The 22,054-nt window shown below is 39.0% G+C and overlaps 1 protein-coding gene across 6 annotated transcripts in view; it reads left to right on the top strand.

The window, feature by feature from the left end:
* csmd3b (CUB and Sushi multiple domains 3b) overlaps nt 1–22,054 on the top strand; it is a 373,567-nt gene that overhangs the window by 138,726 nt on the left and 212,787 nt on the right. For all 6 annotated transcript variants that reach the window (XM_079656201.1, XM_079656206.1, XM_079656205.1 and 3 more), the window contains one exon: nt 16,178–16,375. In XM_079656201.1, the coding sequence (XP_079512327.1) occupies nt 16,178–16,375 (198 nt within the window). The remainder of the gene's footprint in view (nt 1–16,177; nt 16,376–22,054) is intronic.

Genomic DNA, 22,054 nt, shown 5'->3' with positions numbered 1-22,054 from the left:
AGCCCCTTGATATTAGAATTATGTTACATCAGAGTTGAATGGTATACAGACGTTTCTGAAGATACACAATATACGGTTTACTTAAATGAAAATCTCTAGAGATGTAATCTGCTTTGTGATACTGTGGATATGATCATCAGTCTGTATAACATACACTGTTCAACATACACACATAAGTACATAAATACACACACTGCTTAAACATAGACGATACAACCAGCTGTGTTTCCCAGTAATGTTATTGCACAAAGTCATAAACCATTTCTTTAGTATGGCCATCTACAGTAGGTCAGTGTAATAAAACCTGTCTGTTTTTGCATTATAGGTGAACAGGTGGCCTTGTACCATTTTCTCTGATCAAGTTCAATGGAGCTGATTTGTTTTAATGTCCAGAAAGACAGTCAGCCCTTTCAGCTCCGATCAGACAACAGCAAATTGTGTACTGCTGTAATAAAAGGCACAGGCAAACAAAATAAGACATGATCTTATTAAATCCTGATGGCTGCAGCCTGTAAGCACAAGACAATTAGTGTGTGTAGAGGGTTTGTGTGATATTTTCCTCGTGTTTTTTTGTATGTGTGTGTGTCTAATGAAGTTCTGTTGCAGGATGTCTTTAGGGGTAAATCTAATGGTTTATTGAACCAGACCTCAGAGAAACATTGATCAACGCATCAAGGAGCTATACCCACATGACAAAAATACACACATACACACACAACACACACATACTATAGACACCTGCAATGATATGCACAAAATGGCACATGCACACACAGTGACTACAGCATGCACACCAACTGTTGAAGTGGAGGTAAAGGACTTATAATTGACATCCCCATGTTTCTTTCAGACTGCCATCATTATCTGCTCATTCAATTATATACAGGTCAATAGCTAGGATGGAAGAAAATAAACCTAAGTGCATCTTTTTTTTTTAGTACTATTCTTAAATGAATACTGCATCCATATAAAAGAGGTAATTGTGTTTGACAGGGTTATTGTTTTTGTCCTTATGATTAGCTTATTTCAACCAGGCTCATTAAATTGCATCCCCACCCGGCTGACTCTAATTGTGTAATTCTATCATTTAAAATGAGGACCATACTATTCACTTCACTGCATTTATTTGAACGGGCATCCTTATTAGTTATTTTGATTAAATCATTTTTCATGCACAGTGGCCATTAAAATGATGTACGTTTGACTTTGAGCTGACCAGTATCATAAGTGGTAGAATAAACCATCCATTGTAGACCTAACCAGCACTTGTTTAGGGAACACGATTGAGCAAATATCAACCACATAGAACATCAAGGCACCACCAAGGCAAGTCTCAGGACTACTTTACTTTCAGGGAACATTGTATATGTGCACCTTTGATTAGTTGTGTTGTAGCATATAATACATCCGGAGAGACATTTGTGGTCTGTTGCTCTGAGTCCATGATATTTGATCTCCTCTAGAAGCTAAGATCATTAGCAACATAGCTGTGTGTGTATTAGCTGATCCTCACAGCTGCCAGATGATCTTATAGCTTTGAACATCCTTAACTCTACCTGGAAGCTCTATTTTCCCACTATGACTGTCTCTCAGGATCTCTCTGACACACACACACACACACACACACACACACACACACACACACACACACACACACACACACACACATACACACGCACACACGCACACGCACCCATGCACACATGCACACACACACACACACACACACACACACACACACACACACACACACACACACACACACACACACACACATGCACACATGCACACGTGCACACATGCACACATACACACACACACACCCACACTCACACACACACCTTCTGCTTCCACTTAGTCCTCTTTTCCTCTTAATAATTAATCATAATTACACCATCACCGGGCAGCTACCAATCAAAATAGTTTTCTTGTGGGAGGTGCAAGTGAGCGTGTGTGCATGTGAGTGCATGCATGAGTTTATGTGGTTCATTAGTGAAGTTTATTCCTGTCCAAAAAAAACATAACCCCACAAATTGTTGATACTGGATGACATATTTGAATTGTAATGCTTGACTTCACAGCTATAGATGAGGAGTATAGGTAAAGCTTTGGCAACATAAATGGTTAGCTACAGTATAGGTGAGCAACGTTAGCTCTCATACATGCATCAAAAAGATTGAGCTGAAGGTTTGTTGAAAGTTATATCCCTTACACCAGGGGTTTTCAAAATGTGGGAAGCTGAGCCTCCCCTCATAGAACATAAGAACAGCCGCGCCCCCCCTCCCAATTATCTTTGCTATTATTATTATTATTATTATTGTTGCTATAATGCAGGGGTATTCAATTGCATTTCAAAGAGGTCCAGTAAGCGAAAATGTCATGAAATGCTCTGTTTCCGCTACCTTTCTCTTTTTTGAGCATGAATTTACTCCGGCTGTTTCTCTGTTCTTGTCTCGTCTCTGTGTGTTTGAATCTATCGTGCTGACTCACTGACTGCACCGATTTGATTGGCTGAGTAGCGTCAGCTCTTTAAAACATTAAACAATAACCTTTTTAAACTTTTTTATCTTTATGTTTTAAACTTTTTTTAAAAACATTTTTAACATTTTCAAAATTGTGGATAAATCCTTATACGCTCCGGGCAACACACTGAACGTCAACTTTGCCTCCGTATTACACTCACCCCTACTAGTGGGAACAATGAGTCTGCGTCTTTGATGCGCATAGGCGGATGAAGCGGGGATGCAATGTAGACAGGAATAAACGCAGATCATCCTCTGGCTGCAGCCTTGACCGGTACTTGCTTTTGATCATAGTAGCCTAAGTATTATTACAATTAAAATAAAGGGTGGTGCCGGCCGTCAGCGAACCGAGCCGGCTGTCAACGGCCCGCTGACGACCGGCCGTTCTGTGATTCTCCAGAACACACAGATGGCCAGTCCGCCCCTGCCATGAAAATCCTAGCTTCAAATGATCGTGGTCATACTTCCTCCGTTTTCTGCCAGACGCTGTCTCCTCTCTCACTTTAGGCAACTTCACAAAAAATCAATCCATGTTGCTGCTCGCATAAAGTTAGCTGAAGTTAACTATCTAGATTTCACTGTTTCTCGTAATTTTGTTCTCACGCTGCGCCTCCCCTGAAGCTCTCTGGTGCCCCCCCGGGGAGGCCCGCCTCACACTTTGAATATCGCTGCCCTACACAATACATTCATAAGAAAAAACAACAACCTAAAAAACCCTACTTTTTTTAGGTATTGCACAGTTGTGTTTCAGATTCTGTCAACACTGAGAGCAACTGTGGCTCTGGCTCAGTCTCTTAGGAACCAATTAGACAACCATGTTATTTTGGAAATGTAATTAAAGCGGACACATTGTGTCATCCAGTTGTCGGTTTAACCAAAATACAGAGTTGTTGTGAAACATTTTCGAACTGGCAGAGTTATGTGATCATGTAATCACAAATGAAGTGGATGATTGCTGCAGAAATGTGTGAAGTCTAAAGCCAACTACCCTGAATGCTTTCCCTTCTGTAATTCACAGAGGTGGGATATGGCCATTATCTCTATACAAATACTGCAGAGACATACTCTTGTAAGGTACTTGTGTAAATTAAGCATTTTCATTATTTAGAAGAGTAATACTGTACTTAAAAATACAAGGACCACAGTTATCGGACACATACACCTTACAGTTTATTTTGAAGAACTATATCAAATCTATTATTTATTTAGCAGTCCCTGGTGTGAAGTATCTTCTTCACATCATGCTCTTGATCGAGATATCCTTTTATTTTGAGAATGAGGAAATGTCGTGCTTCTTACCTAAAGACCTTTCTCCTTTAGCTTAATCTCTCGAGGTCAGACCTTGTGGTTCCTATGTTGCATTGCTCTAGTTATAATAACTTTAAAGTCTTTATACCAGGACATAAATACAAAAAGAAATGTTAAATAACTAGTTATGTTGATGGAGTTTCTTCTTTGCTTCGCCACAGGAAGTAGACTCAAGACCCGGAGGAAATTTGTCTGAAATAGGACTATGGTCTTATCCCCCGCTGTTCCTCTTATTGGACGGTGGATAGTGATAGTTGGAGGAACTGTGGGGGCTGTTGTATCTCTTGCATTATTGCGTATTTCACCGTGTCTCTTGCTGTGTTGGTGTAGTGTACACCCCTAACTTCTCTTATCAAACAGTGCTGTGACTACTTATGCACTCCTCCTTAGTTGGCCCCTTTTTCTTTATCACTCTCTTTAAGCATTTATTAGGCATGCAGTTGTTTAACCCACTTATTTATTGTTGCTTTACAATAGAATGTGAAATAGTATCCTGCATTCCTTCCTTCCTTAGATCCCTTTGTCTTTCTTTTTGCTCAGCATGATACCCAATAGTGGGCTTTTCAGTAGCTTTTTGTTATGTTATGCTGTTAAAGCTTCTGCAGAAAAGGATGTCACAGTTTTCAAATGGTGGATATCTCATCTTGACATTAATCTTTTCATATTAAAACTCACACAAGCGTGTATAATAATTCAATATTATCCCAACAGTGATTGTTGAGCTGTCATAGTTAGATGTTGAGGAAATTGCCTGAATCCTAGAATGAATGACCGTGGCCTGACAGCTCTGCAGCAACTTTCTAACACTGGATTGATAGTTTGAGGAATATCATTTCCACTGTCAATATTACAAATGTAAGGGTGTGTTCTTGTTATGCAATAGAGGCTGAAATATGGCTTTCTCCAAGCTCCACTATATCTGCAATGCAACCTCTTCAACCTCAGCTTAACTTTACTGACTTTTTTCAAAAGAACACTCCCATTTGCTTTGTTTAACACTGATTCTAGCATGCCTATGCTAGTAATACAAATATAAAAGTAAATAACATTAATAGCGAATGGATTAGTGAAATGAATGATTGTATAATAGGAAACTGTCAATCATATTTTTCCAAGCTGTTTTGAAATGCCAATGTCAGGCTGAAAAACCTTAATGTATATATTCATAAAAAGACATTTAGCAACACTGCAAGGGCTAACATGAAACATATCCGTGTGTCTAATTCTGTGTAATCCTCTCTCCAAAATGAACCCTATGGACATAAAAGAAAATCTTCCACAGAGATTTATATGAATACTTCTAATAATTAAATATGCAACTTTAAGATTACTATATACAGTAAGTAACACCAAAAAGGGTTACACGTGTAAAAAAAAAAAGGTTTTGGGGGCAAAAAATTGTCATTGTGAATAATAACTTTGGAAATATTTTTTATGGCACAATTTCTTCATAGCTCTATAAAAAGAGTTCAGAAGTTGTGTGTGTTGAACAAATAAAACTGACAGGAAACAGAATCAGAAGTTGTAACCTCTATAGATTATATTACCCAGAACACATCTGTTTGTTAAAGACCTCAGAACCCATCCGTCTGATCTGTTGCCGTCCTTATAAACCTTGCATCATTTACAGTAAATGTCTTCCTGAAAATATGTTTTCAGATATAGTTAATGGAAATCCATGTACATGTTTTCTTGTAACAGATTCTATGCTTCATGTTTTATGCGTTTCAGCATCTTTTATGTTCCGGAAACAAACTTGGTTCATCTTTTTCAGAAGTTACTGCTGACAGAAGCGTAAAACCCTCACACTTATTGAATCATCCTTCTCAGTCTCAGCCTCTCTTTCCTTGTTCTTTCTTCCTCTCAGTGTCTCTCCTTATGTCTCCTCTGTCCTTTACTCCCCCTCACAATCCTCCAGTCTGTGGTGTCATCTGTCTCACTAAAAACTCTGAAAGCATAGCAGGATTCTTCCTTGTTTTCTATTACTTTGCTCTCGCATTTTCCCTACCATTCCTTTTTTTCCCATATTCCACTTCTTTCCTCTCCATCTTGTGCTCCCTTACCCGGACTCCGCTGTAATTGCTTATCTAGGGAGGAATAAAAGCAGCTAAATGGTTGTGTGTGTGTGTACGTGAGTATGTGTGTGCGTGCGTGCGTGCGTGTGTGTGTGTGTGTGTGTGTGTGTGTGTGTGTGTGTGTGTGTGTGTGTGTGTGTGTGTCTGTGTGTGTGTGTGTGTGTGTGTGTGTGTGTGTGTGTGTGTGTGTGTGTGTGTGTGTGTGTGTGTGTGTGTGTGTGTGTGTGTGTGTGTGTGTGTGTGTGTGTGTGTGTGTGTGTGTGTGTGACAAATACAGATAGTTCTACAGATGGCCCATAAAAGCAGCAGCTTGTAATGAAGCAACTGAGACTGAAATCATGGTTATGGTAAACTTGGGAGAGACAGGGATAGGGAAAGAGAGGCAGAGATGGATAGATAAACAAAGGGAGAGCGAGTAAAGAGGAGGAAGAAGTGAAGGTAAGAGAGAATAAATAAGAGGGCAGCCGGTAATAAACCATGAAACGAAGTGTGGTGCAGCCACTGGCTACTGAATAAACTAGTGTAATGAAACTATGTGATGTTCACAATAAACTAGTGTGAGACAGTGAGGAAGAAAAAAGGGATGGACCAAAGGGGTGATGTAGAGTTTTGGAGGGAACATGAGGGAGATAGAGAGGGGGAGGCGAGGAGCTGGCATGTCAACGTTAATAGTGGAGGAGCTAAAGGGGAGGGGATTGGGTGAGGCGATGATAGGAGACATTGAGGGAAGACGGAGCGCAATACAAACATGGGATATGGGAGAGATAAATAAAAAAAGGTGTTAAAGATGTAGAGACAGATGGAGAAAAGGAAAAAAGAGTGAAAAGGGTCAGTGTGTGTTTTGGTCATTGGATTTTCTTTTCACAAATGGATATTCAAAAACAAAAAATGACTGGATATTTGATTTTCGTTTTCAAATTGAAAAACCAAAATTGAAATACAAGGCGTTTTTCTTTATCATGGTCAAAAATGGATTTACTAAACTTAAAAAACGGGATGATTTTCATTTTCTACTTCTCAAAACAAAAAATAAAATCACTAGAAACCAGAAACAAAAAACCCCCCATTTTTTCCTATTCTGCTACCGGAAGTTGTCTTTCAAAATAAGAGCGCGGATGAGGACGGTCAATCCGTGTATCTACAGTCCATTTGTTAAGGGCTGGAAATATAATAGGCCTCTGTCTAAAATGGACAACATTGTTAAGAGATTTCAACTATACAGCGATTCTGCACTGCGGTCAACTCAGCCGTCTCTCGAGTTTGTTTTTATTTTTTCTGCCAATAGTTCCTCGTGAGATCGATCCTGTTGGACTCAGTACTAGTGAAACTACTCCCACAACAAGTACTATGAAGTACTTACTGTGTACTTTTTGAGTAATCCTCTGTCAATGTCCCCTCCTGAGAACAAGAATGCATGTTTCTCTGCTATTTTGAATCAGCGTTAAAACACCTTTCTTCATGAGACTGATATTGTTGGACAGAGTATTTTAAGAGGATATATGGTAGACTTGATATCAGCAATACCTCCAGTCAGTAGTCCGGCAGAAGCATTTTTACTCCTTGGAAAGTCTTGCCCGCTATTTAAATTGACTTTGATTGAAGTTAATAACAATATTGATATTAAATAGATATATAGATATAGCATATTTGATGCAGTCTTTTCTGAACACTTTTAAAATAAAATACTGCAAATTAAGAATATTTGTAATAATGCCTTATCCCTCTATGGCATGACTTTTTATTTTGGGAGGAAAAAAATGTTTCACCATGTGTTTTAGGAGCTTAGGGGTCCCTGATATTATATCAATTATAAAATGTGACCCCCCCACACCCCTCAACCAGGGTTTGGTTTGTTGCCTCAGGGCAACAATGATATAATACGAGGTTATTGAAACACCAAGGATTTCTACAATTCAGAAGAAATAGAAAAAACAACTCTATATGAGTTCAAAAGGTGTTCTTTGTTTGTGTGTGTGTGTGTGTGTGTGTGTGTGTGTGTGTGTGTGTGTGTGTGTGTGTGTGTGTGTGTGTGTGTGTGTGTGTGTGTGTGTGTGTGTGTGTGTGTGTGTGTGTGTGTGTGTGTGTGTGTGTGTGTGTGTGTGTGTGTGTGTGTGTGTGTGTGTGTGTGTGTGTGTGTGTGTGTGTTTCTGTACTTCCTCTAAGAAGAAAGGACAGTAACAGAAGATCTCTGTGGCTTCAGGCTTGAGCGCCCTTCAAATGACAGTGTTGGTTTCCCCAAAAGTGGGCTGGGCTGAAAAGTGACTAGATTTTACTCTCATCTATTATTCAAAACTATTCTATTTATTCTAACGTAAATTACATGCCAGTGTTTTATCTTTTTATTTATTTGTTTTTATTTTTAAATCGTATAATGTCTGACTTTTTTTGCCGTCTGTGAGGAAAATAAATGGGGCTTAGAGCCTCAAAATACTGAAATCTGCATTTTTGAAAATCTTTTTTTCGTTCTAATTTGTTATTCTTTTCTAAATAACACAATGTTATTTACAGTATAAGGGACATTTCGAGCGATACACAGCATAGATATATATATAAACACATTTATGTTTACAGATTACCCAAGATCCTCAGCTTGAAGCTCGTTGATTGGATGTTTTAGCCGCAATGCATGTTGGGATTTGATGTTAATGCGATATGATATCCGAAAACATTTAAAAAATAAAATAAATACTTTATTCCGAGTGTTCTTGCTTTTCTCTTTGAAAGTCATCAAATAACAGCATTGTAATTCACGGTTAGGCTGCATTAAATATTACAAATCTGCCGTAGTTCGCTATTTATAGAGCCCTGATGAGAAGACTTCTGGACAAACAGGAGAACTGCCGCCAACACTGAATATGTGACGTGGATCATAAATATATCAACAATTAAACAACATCTTGCATTTCTTTTCACAAAATACGTCTCCTTTTATATTTGATCCAATTGGTAGTTAGATTATATTTACACCATAACGGTGCACAGCTGATAGAAAAGGACTTGTAGTTTTTAAAGATATTACTGATTTTCTTTGAATATAAGAATGTAAATACTGAGTTGAGAGAATAGTCAGGGGATTTGGGTGATGGGAGACACATCTATGGAATCACAGTTTCAATAGCTTACCATTAAATGACGGACATGCCTTTCTGTCTGTGATGTTTTACAAATCAGATATTAATGTGTAGAAGTAAAACATGAGAAATAGTGTAGCAATATCCTGTACAATTATGTAAAAACATGAATAAAACTACACATCTTCAGATGTTATACATACATCAGTGTCCTACATTAATAATACAAAGTTATTATTAGTATGCTGTGTGTACCTTGTGTGAACCGCCTAGTGGTTAAAGCACGTTATTGAATTATTTTTGTTGAATAATGTTATTTTTGTTGAATAATATTATTTGATGACAAAAATATTAAAAGTACATACTTTCATAGGGGGAAAGTAGAAGGTCAATGATATAGAATATACAAAATCAAGAAGATACTGTAAGTGATCTCTACAATAAAACAGTTTAGTGCTGGATGTACAAAGATATTAATATGAGGATGTGCAAAACAGACAAACTAATGAACCTTTATTTAAACATTAAATAATACTTTAGGTTAAGGTCTTCTTTCAAATAAGAAAAAAGCTTTGGGGGTATCTATCTACAGATAAATATTAAGCCTGACAAAGTACTTAACGTCTCATATATTGCTTTCCTGCAATGTTGTTGAAGCACTTATTTTAACTGATATTATACACATTAATTATACTCTTATGTATGTAGATAGAATAAGAAATGTGCAGAATTTGACAGTTTAATAGTGGAGGTATAGACACATATTGATAGATGTCTTGTAATGCACTGTTGAGGAACCTGTGACCCAAGTTTTTCATTCATTGCATAACTACACCGTAGTTGTGTATATGATATGTCAATAAACCTTAGAACATCTTGAAATCTTGAAAGGGATGTGCAAAATAGTCATTATATACAGTCTTTAACTAAATATTAGTAGAGAATAACGAGTAATGAATATACTTTATAGAGATCTGCAGATGTATTCTTCTCAAGCACCAACTATCAAATATCTCCTGATTGTTGGCACTTGAATTGAATTTTACTCAGGTGTAACTAAAGTCTGCTTTAAGGATTGTTTATTTTTCACATCATTACAAAGAATTTGCAAAGTAACTGTCGTGGCTATTTGTCAACAACAATAAAACTTCAAAAGGCCACTGAGGCACCAGGTATAGTGGATCTTACGCAAATCACGAGTTGGTAATGAGTCCATTGTCCAGACAAGGCATCAACGTTTTTGTGGTATTTATTAGCTTCACCTTGGCAAGAACAATACAGCAAAAGGTGTTGACATTTGTGCTGAACTCAGCCCTGATACTGGTAAAAAAACATAGACCTTCCCGGTGCCCTCCGACTGCTGCTGTGCCCTGATTGACTTAAATAAACCCAGCCGTGTGCCCAAATTGACCCATCACCTTCAAAATAAAAGCATTTTAGCTGGAACACAACTCAACTTAAATAATATGGCTGTAAATTAATTAATTCTACAAAACAAAAAATAACAAATAAATACATTAAATAAATGTGAAAAATACTGAATAGCTTCCACAGTAACTCAAATAAATGTAGTGGAGTAAAAATACCAGGTTAACCTCTGAATTGTAGTGGAGTAGAATTACAAAGTAACAATGAGCTGTCATGTGGGTATATATTAATGCTGCCCATTATGGACACAAGTGATTTTCACACATTTAGTAATTACATGTTTTAAATTTGTATACACCAATGTGTTTCTTATCGCCTAAACCTCCAGGGCTGTACACAGTTTAAAACTGTCAACTTATAATTTTGGGAAAAAAGAAAACGTCTTTTAAAACTACAATTCCCAGTAGAGACGTGCCATAGAGAACATGTTGCGAACATAGACTGTATATATAAAGGTTGCGAAACACAATAGCCAGCGTGTGTAGTTCTCGGGGGGCGTTCGAGTCCAGTTTTGGATAGTCTGCCGTGGTTTCGTTCCATTTCAAAGAGCTTGACGCTCGGCGTAACCTTGGCGCACTGCCACTCCAACATCCAAATCCCAGAGCTTGAAGATTAGTCATGGGGTTTGTCAACGGGACTGTAGTCCCAAACGATAGCTGGGAATTATGGGTAGTGTAGTGTCTTCGGCCATCCTAAACTGATTTTTTTTTCGGATATCATATCGCATTAACAACACCACATCTGACTTCACAGAGATCTTCTGTTACTGTCCTTTCTTCTTAGAGGTATACAGAAACACGTAACTCTGGATTTGTTTCAATGTTTGAGGTGCAATAAACGACATAGCAGCTTTTTGGCATGTTAAAACTATTATTTTCTGCCTCGCTCATGAGAGTAACAGCTGGCGAAATTACAGTCTTGCCTACTGATTTCAAATGTGTGCTCTAAAATGATATTTATAAATGACTATTATCATTATTATAAGCAAGACAATAAATGGCAAAGATATGTAGAAAATAAACGTATTTAAGATACGTTCATAAGAAACGTAACGTGGGAGAAAATATGTTTCTAGAAGATATGTAGAAAATAAATGTATTTGAGATACGTTCATAACGAACGTAACGTGGGAGAAAATACGTTTCTCGCTAAACGTAATTGAGAATGCAGTTTAGCTCTGTGGGAACGTAATTTTTAGGAGACAGGGTTGCGGGAGGGGACATTGACAGAGGATTACTCAAAAAGTAGACAGTAAGTACTTCATAGTACTTGTTGTGGGAGTAGTTTCACTACTAGCCTACTGAGTCCAACAGGGTCGATCTCACGAATAACTATTGGCAGAAGAAATAATAACAAACTCGAGAGACGGCTGAGTTGACCGCAGTGCAGAATCGCTATATAGTGGAAATCTCCTAACAATGTTGTCCATTTTAGACACAGGCCTATTATATTTCCAGCCCTTAATAACATTCATTTTCTGGGCTCAATATGTGTCTTGGCTGTTTTCGTTGTGAAAACAAATGGACCGTAGATACACGGATTGACCGTCCTCATATGCGCTCTTATTTTGAAAGACAACTTCCGGTAGCAGAATATGAAAAAACGGGGGTTTTTTTGTTTCTGTTTTCTAGTGATTTTATTTTTTGTTTTGAGAAGTAGAAAATGAAAATCCTCCCGTTTTTTAAGTTGAATAAATGAATTGTTGACCATGATAAAGAAAAACGCCTTGTATTTCAATTTTGGTTTTTCAATTTGAAAACGAAAATCAAATATCCAGTCTTTTTTGTTTTTGAATATCCATTTGTGAAAATAAAATCCAATGACCAAAACATACACTGACCGAAAAGGAAGGAGAGAAAAACATTTGGAAAATCTTTAATGAAACAACACAGCAGAATGAAAATGGGATTAATTCAGGCACCAATTAAGAAGTGAGTGGCTCAGACAGTGTGTGTGTGTGTGTGTGTGTGTGTGTGTGTGTGTGTGTGTGTGTGTGTGTGTGTGTGTGTGTGTGTGTGTGTGTGTGTGTGTGTGTGTGTGTGTGTGTGTGTGTGTGTGTGTGTATGTGTATGTGTGTGTGTGTGTGTGTGTGTGTGTGTGTGTGTGTGTGTACTGTGTGCGTGTGCATGGGATATTACCCTGGACCACCAACAGACCGGCACTGATCGTGCACATATGTGTTTCTCTGGGTGAGTGTGTTCCGAGAGTAAATGTGTTCCCACGACACCCACCACCCAACATCCTGACACTGAGTGGGCCACACTAACTGGCAAAATCAATAGGCCAACAGGTCGCAACACTAGGCACACCTGACATCCAATCACAATACAGCACAGGGGGTCGCCACAGTGATGGATGACCCTGAGTATGTGTGTGTGTGTGTGTGTGTGTGTGTGTGTGTGTGTGTGTGTGTGTGTGTGTGTGTGTGTGTGTGTGTGTGTGTGTGTGTGTGTGTGTGTGTGTGTGTGTGTGTGTGTGTGTGTGTGTGTGTGTGTGTGTGTGTGTGTGTGTGTGTGTGTGTGTGTATGTGTGCTAGTGTCCAAATGGGCCTTGTCAGTGTGCTTTTCTATGTGGCTGTGTGGAGATAAGCAGGATGGCAGTCGCAGGGAGGTCCATCAGGGTCTTTAGCAAACCGATTGTCCTCTCTCGTTTATGTTGTCCATGCTCTGGAAGCACTGGGATTGAATAACACCCCCTTAAAAAAGCCTTAAACAGAAACTTCATATATCAACTAATTACAGCCCATGAGGGCATGCTTCGGTGTTTTTTGTTTCCTGCAATGGATACTTATTTAGAGGCAAAGTTATTCCTGTTGTTATTTTTGTCCTAGCTATTTTTAAATGATCCACAAGCTTTGGTCTGGTGGACCCCATCACATTTCAGATGGAAGCTAAGAATAAAAAGGTAGCGAGTTTCATTTAAAATAAACTAAAAGGACTGTTTGTGTGTGACCAATGACAAAATGTGAAATGTGCACATAATCCTCCGAGTAATCCCCAGCACTGTGGCTGCAGAGGAGGTATGGAGATTGGGAGGGTGGAGCGAGGGAAGAGGGTGTAATTGAATAGGCATGGCAATAAAGTCATTGTATAAATGAATCAAATAGCCAACTAAGAATCACTCAATCGTTTCATTTGCTGACATCAAATCTTCCTATCCCACTTTGTGAATAATAATTACAATTTCTTGCCCTTTGGGCATGGAAAAGATTCCCTAGCAGCTGGACTCAAGCTTTTTATTTTTAAATGATTGTGCATATTTTTGAGGAGTTAAGGTTTTCAGATTTTCTTGTGACATTTTAAGAAAAATAGCAGCTACAGTGGGGCAAAAAAGTATTTAGTCAGCCACCAATTGTGCAAGTTCTCCCACTTAAAAAGATGAAAGAGGCCTGTAATTGTCATCCTAGGTATACCTCAACTATGAGAGACAAAATGAGAAAAGAAAAAATCCAGAAAATCACATTGTCTGATTTTTTAAGAATTTATTTGCAAATTATGGTGGAAAATAAGTATTTGGTCACGTACAAACAAACAAGATTTCTGGCTCTCACAGACCTGTAACTTCTTCTTTAAGAGCCTCCTCTGTCCTCCACTTGTTAACTGTATTAATGGCACCTGTTTGAACTCGTTATCAGTATAAAAGACACCTGTCCACAACCTCAAACAGTCACACTCCAAACTCCACTATGGCCAAGACCAAAGAGCTGTCAGAGGACACCAGAAACAAAATTGTAGACCTGCACCAGGCTGGGAAGACTGAATCTGCAATAGGTAAGCAGCTTGGTGTGAAGAAATCAACTGTGGGAGCAATTATTAGAAAATGGAAGACATACAAGACCACTGACAATCTCCCTCGATCTGGGGCTCCACGCAAGATCTCACCCCGTGGGGTCAAAATGATCACAAGAACGGTGAGCAAAAATCCCAGAACCACACGGGGGGACCTAGTCAATGACCTGCAGAGAGCTGGGACCAAAGTAACAAAGGCTACCATCAGTAACACACTACGCCGCCAGGGACTCAAATCCTGCAGTGCCAGACGTGTCCCCCTGCTTAAGCCAGTACCTGTCCAGGCCCGTCTGAAGTTTGCTAGAGAGCATTTAGATGATCCAGAAGAGGATTGGGAGAATGTCATATGGTCAGATGAAACCAAAATATAACTTTTTAGTAAAAACTCAACAGGACGTGTTTGGAGGAGAAAGAATGCTGAGTTGCATCCAAAGAACACCATAGCTACTGTGAAACATGGGGGTGGAAACATCATGCTTTGGGGCTGTTTTTCTGCAAAGGGACCAGGACGACTGATCCGTGAAAAGGAAAGAATGAATGGGGCCATGTATCGTGAAATTTTGAGTGACAACCTCCTTCCATCAGCAAGGGCATTGAAGATGAAACGTGGCTGGGTCTTTCAGCATGACAATGATCCCAAACACACCGCCCGGGCAACGAAGGAGTGGCTTCGTAAGAAGCATTTCAAGGTCCTGGAGTGGCCTAGCCAGTCTCCAGATCTCAACCCCATAGAAAATCTTTGGAGGGAGTTGAAAGTCCGTGTTGCCCAGCGACAGCCCCAAAACATCACTGCTCTAGAGGAGATCTGCATGGAGGAATGGACCAAAATACCAGCAACAGTGTGTGAAAACCTTGTGAAGACTTACAGAAAACGTTTGACCTCTGTCATTGCCAACAAAGGGTATATAACAAAGTATTGAGATGAACTTTTGTTATTGACCAAATACTTATTTTCCACCATAATTTGCAAATAAAGTCTTTAAAAATCAGACAATGTGATTTTCTGGATTTTTTTTTCTCATTTTGTCTCTCATAGTTGAGGTATACCTAGGATGAAAATTACAGGCCTCTCTCATCTTTTTAAGTGGGAGAACTTGCACAATTGGTGGCTGACTAAATACTTTTTTGCCCCACTTTATATCCCCCTCTCATTTGGGACCATCATCTTTCTCACTACCACTATGAATTCATCTTCTTTCTCATTTTAACTTTTTCCATTCCTCCCTCTCTCCCTCCTTCTGTCTGTCGAGTAGTTTTATAGTTCTATCTATCATGATGGGCGTCATCTGCCTCCCCCTGTCTCTCGTTTTTTTCTGTCCAACTCCCCCTCTTCCTGTCTCTCTCCGCTCTTGCCTCTAGCTAACCCTTAACCAATGTGTCTGTCCCCCTCTCCCCTCCCTAACCCCCTATCTGTCTGAACAGTTTCATAGTTGTATCAATCAAGTTCAAACAATAAGACCATAGTTGGTCCCTGTTCTCCCATCTACTTCCTGGTTTATGGCTTGTAATACCCCTCTCTCCCTCTCTGTCTCCCTCCCTTCTGTGTGTGTGTTTGTTTGTGCTTTTGTGTGTGTTTGCACGTGCAGATGTTTATTTGCTCACTGCATATTTCTTGGGCACAGAACTGTAAATGTATCTTAAGGGAATGATGGGATTAACTATGGAACTATATCATATAGTGTTTCTCCATTTCTCTGGGACTGGCTTTAGTTTATTTTGACTGATAGTGCAGTTACATTTCATTTTCCAGCTGTCGTACAAGGCAATGTCTTATACAGAGCTATACTGTAGGCCTAGGCAGGTATTTAAACCGCGTCATCACAATGCGGGTGTCTGGGAAACTGTGTTTTTAATGGTGGAAGTACTGTGTGGACTGTTTGCTCCAGAGCAGCCTTTGAATTGGATGCATCATTGGGCTTTGGTTGAGTGATGGTCAATTTGATTTTAACGAAAATCTCTTTCTCATGTTCTCTCTTCCTCTGCAGAACTCCACAGTACATCCTGTGGAAACCCGGGAGTCCCGCCCAAAGCGCTGCTGAGTGGTGCCGGGCGTTTTGCTGTGGGCGACAGTGTTCAATACAGCTGTGTGCCTGGCTACGTGTTAGACGGCCATGCCACGCTCACCTGTATCACCAATGCTGGGAACACCGCCGTGTGGGACTTCCCTGCGCCGATCTGTCGAGGTATGGACGACTAAACCTCTGTGTGTATGTGCATGACTCTATATATGAAGAGTTTTCCTCTCAAGTTAAATATCATTAAATGAAAACAATAGTCACAAGCATACATCAGAATTGGCTGCTAGATGCTGGTTATTTTTGAAAGAACACTTGACAATATTATATTAATTATGATTTAGAATATATATGGCTTTCAAAGAAAACCCTTCATATAATGAACATTTACTGTATATGTGTGCTTGTGAGAGACAGACACACTTTGCATGCTTCTGTGTGAGTATGTTTGAAAGTGAGCCAGGCAGGCAATCCAGGGATCCTTGTCTGTTGTGTGTGCGGATAGTGTGCATGTTCCACGCCATGCCTACTTTATAATCAAAGATCTGTGGCTAGATATGCACAGTATGATATTCTCTATTTTTACATTTCCGGGTAGGTGGACAGTAAATGATCTGTGTGCACAGTGTATGTTGTGACACTATGTTAATTAGTATTGACTTTGTGCTGTTATTCCAACTTTGTTGAAAGTCTGCCAACTGTTTTGTTTGCTTTAACAGTCTTGCACTGTTCTTTGTAAAAAATGTAATTACTTTGAATTACCAAATACAATGCAAACAGCAGGAACAGCATATCATACAATTCATTATATATAAATATGATCTTATTGAATATATGAACTTGTCATAGTCTTAATGTAAACTTTGTATATATTTATTACATATTATACATTTGTATTTTTTTTTTTTAATCACACACATAAGTATGTTTCTGTAAAGGTTGGCATGTAGTGTAAAAGTCCATTATAGTTGACCGGATGCATTTTGTGTAATATAGCTATAAATCCATCTGAAATGCAAGTTAAATGAAAATACGATTTCAATGTAACAGTGTCTGTTTTTCTCTAGTTGAGTGAGTAGCAAGTAAGTAATGGTCATACGTATTTTACTGCCTCACTAGTTGATTGTTATGGATCACAATTGATTCAATGTCAGCCTAAGACGGTTGTGTTTATTCACATGAAACCGGGAGGTGCTTTAAACATGTTAAAACATCCATTACAAACCCACATGGAAATGGAGATGATTGGTTTGGAGTTTGATGTTTAAGGTTTCATGACAGAGTTGACACTAGTTCCACAGCCTTAATGCCACATGTACCATGTACACTACCCTTATACTGACTGCACTCTTGAAGCGTTAGACAATGCTAGGGAAACAAATAACCTTATGTTACACCTATTTTACTTTATTTGGCCCAGGCTGCTTTGTTGCTGTTAATCTAAATTACCATCACCTTCATGCACATGTTGAGAAAAAAAATACAATGAACAAGAGCATATACCATAGATACAAGTATACCTTTAGTTTGCTTTGGGAGAACATGCAGGCCTGCTTTCAATCTGAGGCAGAACATATCAACTTTCATCCAGCATTTGATGACTCAGATATTGAACTGTGCCACTCCACCTGAGTGCACTTTGGTTGTAGATCTGATAAGCAATACAGTCACTCTTCCAAAAGAGCTCCTAACCGTGACACACATGAGAGGCCACTTCTCAGAGGGAACCCCCCAATAGGAGTGAGGGAGTTAAATTCACTGTATTGAACTTGGAAGAATATCAGTTCATGGTATGTGAACTTCTTAGTGTGGAGATCAACCATCAACCAGTAGAAAGAAAGAGAAAGCACTGAAACTGCTGCAATGATTTGGGCTGACTATTTCAACAAAAGGAGACACACTGGAAACTCAATCTCCAATATGCATGTGCTATGACAGTGAACATGATAGTTCATGTGCTATGACAGTGAACATGATAGTTCATGTGCTATGACAGTGAACATGATAGTTCATGTGCTATGACAGTGAACATGATGGTTCATGTGCTATGACAGTGAACATGATGGTTCATGTGCTATGACAGTGAACATGATAGTTCATGTGCTATGACAGTGAACATGATAGTTCATGTGCTATGACAGTGAACATGATAGTTCATGTGCTATGACAGTGAACATGATGGTTCATGTGCTATGACAGTGAACATGATGGTTCATGTGCTATGACAGTGAACATGATGGTTCATGTGCTATGACAGTGAACATGATGGTTCATGTGCTATGACAGTGAACGTCATGGTATTGACAACTGCAAAAGCCTTTTTGATCAAATAAACAGAACATAATCCAGGTACTCATTAGATGTTGGCTTTCACATATGTCTTCAATTGCAAGTCCAATACATTTTACAAACACAAATGTAGTAAACATCTAACTAGAACTGCAAAACAAAGTGCTACAATCCAGTGTACAAGGCATCGTCAAGGTCGCATTGATACAGCATAACTCACTGTGCAGGGAACTGTAATTCGGGTCTAGGGAAGACACATTGGGAGGAGGGGGAAGAGGGGAACATGGCAACTTGTCAGGGCAGGATTAGCAATGACTCTGTCACTCTGACAGTGAGGCTAAGAGGAGCTAAGCTGCTAATATGTTCACACCAACTCAGCAACACACACGCTAACCACTAGTCACAAACACACATCAAGCAAATCACACACTTAACACAAACACATACACACATAGTTGTACATTGGTGTGGTTCTTCTGTGTGTGTGTGTGTGTGTGTGTGTGTGTGTGTGTGTGTGTGTGGGTGTGGGTGTGGGTGTGTGTGTGTCTGTGTCTGTGTCTGTGTGTGTGTGTGTGTGTGTGTGTGTGTGTGTGTGTGTGTGTGTGTGTGTGTGTGTGTGTGGGTGTGGGTGTGTGTGTGTCTGTGTCTGTGTGTGTGTGTGTGTGTGTGTGTGTGTGTGTGTGTGTGTGTGTGTGTGTGTGTGTGTGTGTGTGTGACACCTAGAGGCATTCATACCAGCCGTAATAGCTTTCTATCAATTATTCAGCCATGCAATCAAATGTGTTTTTTCTCTCTCTCCCCTCTCTCTTTCTTCCCCTCTCTCCCTCTCTTTCTGCATGCGTAATCGTGTCCCTTTTTTCTTACATCATTGTGAACCCAAGCACCTATCTACATACACGATTACTCTTATCGACACTGTCCTTGAAATATCATGTAAATACACTTGAAGTGAATACCATACTCACTCAAAATGGAAAAAAGCATATTCCAGTATAAGTAAAAGCAATTGATAAAAGTAGTTGATTGTTTGCCTTTTGGTCGGATATAGACTAGGGGAGCATATTGTGTTTATTGCACATTCATATCAAGAATATCTTGGTCCAGCTCACTGCCCCTTATTTGTGCAAGCCAAATGTTTTGATTTATATTCCACGAATACTCAGTCCTGTGAGGTTTGGGAATTTAAATAACCCTTAGTTTCAAATATGAATGTAATGGTTTCATAACTTCCTGCATTTCATTTTGAACCACTATAGGCCTGAATGCAGGAACAAACTACAAGCACAGACTGTACCATACTAGGCTGGTTTATACTGTACAACAAAATCACTTTCATTTGACCTGGTCTAATAACATCATCACATTATGTTGAACAGGTAAGGCTTTTACTGTTAACTTCATATGTTGAGTGTGTTGGAAATAGTTATTTTCCATATTGGATTGGATCACATTTCAAATAAAAAAAAAACATTCTAACAGTTATTCAAAAACACTACCATCGCTAATGCCATGCAAGTCCCCTTATGATTGCAAATATGAGATATGATATTTTCTCTTTGACCATATGTTTTTGTTTTTTATAAACGATGTCGATATATTCTGATATATTTACGACCCCAAAGAACAGGTTATTTTTTTCTCCCATCATTGTTGCCCTTATGGATTGGGTCTATGGCTATCATTTGTAGGAGAGGTGGAGGCTGTTCTTTTCGTATGCAGACAACGTGGAATTGGTTTCATGTTGTATGTGGGCCCACAGTCCGTTTAGCTATGTATGGGATTTAAAGTATACAAATAATCTTCAGTTGAGTTTAGATGTGTAACTGAAAAAAGGACAACATCTATGTTATAAACACCTTTTATTAGGCCAGTATAGGAGGGTTGCTATTTCAACACGCCTGCACTGTAACTGCACTGTATTACCATGACACCATGAGAACCATGACCTAAACAACATTGAAAAAAAACATACTTTTAGATATATTTTCTTTTTGGAGCTCTTTTGAGTGCACCTGGATTTCTGTGCGTGTCAGTTTGTGTGCTTCTACCCAGTTGTTGCAGAATTATTTACAAGTGAGAAATACCCGCTGGCACTCAAGTCATCTATATTCACACAAATACACAGATACACATGAGCATAGTGGGCCCTGAGAACATTTCATCATGATCTCACAGATAGAGAATATGCTTATGAATAGTCATGGGGTGAATATGTATGTGTGCCCTGGGGGGGGAGTTGGCCTGAGAGAAAGGGAGCAAGACAGAGATAAACTGAGACAGAGTGCGTATATTTAAGATGGATGACAATGACAACAGCTGAATTTCAGAGTTGGTTCTTATGCATGTTTGTGCACATACACACGCAATAAGTAACTAACTGAGTCAACTATAAACACATATGGATTACTGTACAATATCTTTAGGTCATAATAGCAGAAATGGAAAGAGAAAATATGGGTGATGTAAAAGGAACAACAGTCAAAAAGGAAAAAAGCTGGAAGGAGAGCTTTATGTTGAAAAAGTAATAATGCGCTATCACAAAACACAACATTTAACTGTCTGTGAAAAGGAAATGAAATGGTTTGTTTGTGAGTGTGTGTTCTTATGTGTGCTCAGCATAACCAGAATGAGGCTATTTCTGCTTGGGTTGTGTGTTCAAACAAGGGTGTGCACTTTATTTATTGGGCTCAAAGCACTAATTTTTCTGCAGTCTGATCAGTCAACATGTCCTTCCTCTAGTGAGCAAAAATAACACTATATATACTATACTATGTCCCAAACAAAGGCACTATGTGGCAGAATTGAGCTCCAGCCTGTGCCCTTACATTATCATATTGGTTTGTTCAGAATAAAGAATGCTAACACTAGATATGGCACGTAAGTATAGACTTAAGGTCAATGGAAAGGTAGTGGAGGCAACAATGCAGATAGTTCAACTTCAGTGAAAAATAAGATAACTACCGGAAATGCTAGCAAGTCTTGAGTGTCTTCTGCCAGACATCTAGCTACAGGCTAATGTGTACTTGTGCTGCATTTGAAGTTTGAGCTGAAAAAGAAACTGTCCAGAAAGGTCCAAATCCCTCTGTATTTGCATAAATGAAGCAACGCTAAATTAACTTCACACTCAGCGTCAAAGACACTAGTGGTAACGGATCTGGATAACTTGGGAACTCTGAGTTAGTAGATGGATAGATAGATAAATATATGTCTGATATACAAAGACACACTTAAGGAAGGCTGACAGTGAGAAATAAATAAACATAATAAAGGAATTATTACCAAAGGAAAACTGTAATATCGAAAGCCTGTAAGAAAATGGAAGAAGAAGAGCATCATATGAATAATTGCTTGACAATCTTAACTGGGGATGAGCATCAAGAACTTGTTCCAAGTTTTAGCATAAAAGCCAAGACAGAGAGAGAGAAAAAGACTCCTGAGGAGACACACACTATTCTTTCCCTATAAATCCTATTGTTATGTAGAAAAAACACTAATATGTACAGGAGTAGAGCTAGGGAGGTCAGCTGTGGGCAGTAGGGAGCACAGTCCTGCCTGGCT

Source organism: Notothenia rossii (assembly GCF_949606895.1).
Source record: "Notothenia rossii genome assembly, chromosome: 10".
NCBI lineage: Eukaryota > Metazoa > Chordata > Actinopteri > Perciformes > Nototheniidae > Notothenia > Notothenia rossii.
This window is presented reverse-complemented; position numbering and strand designations above follow the sequence as displayed.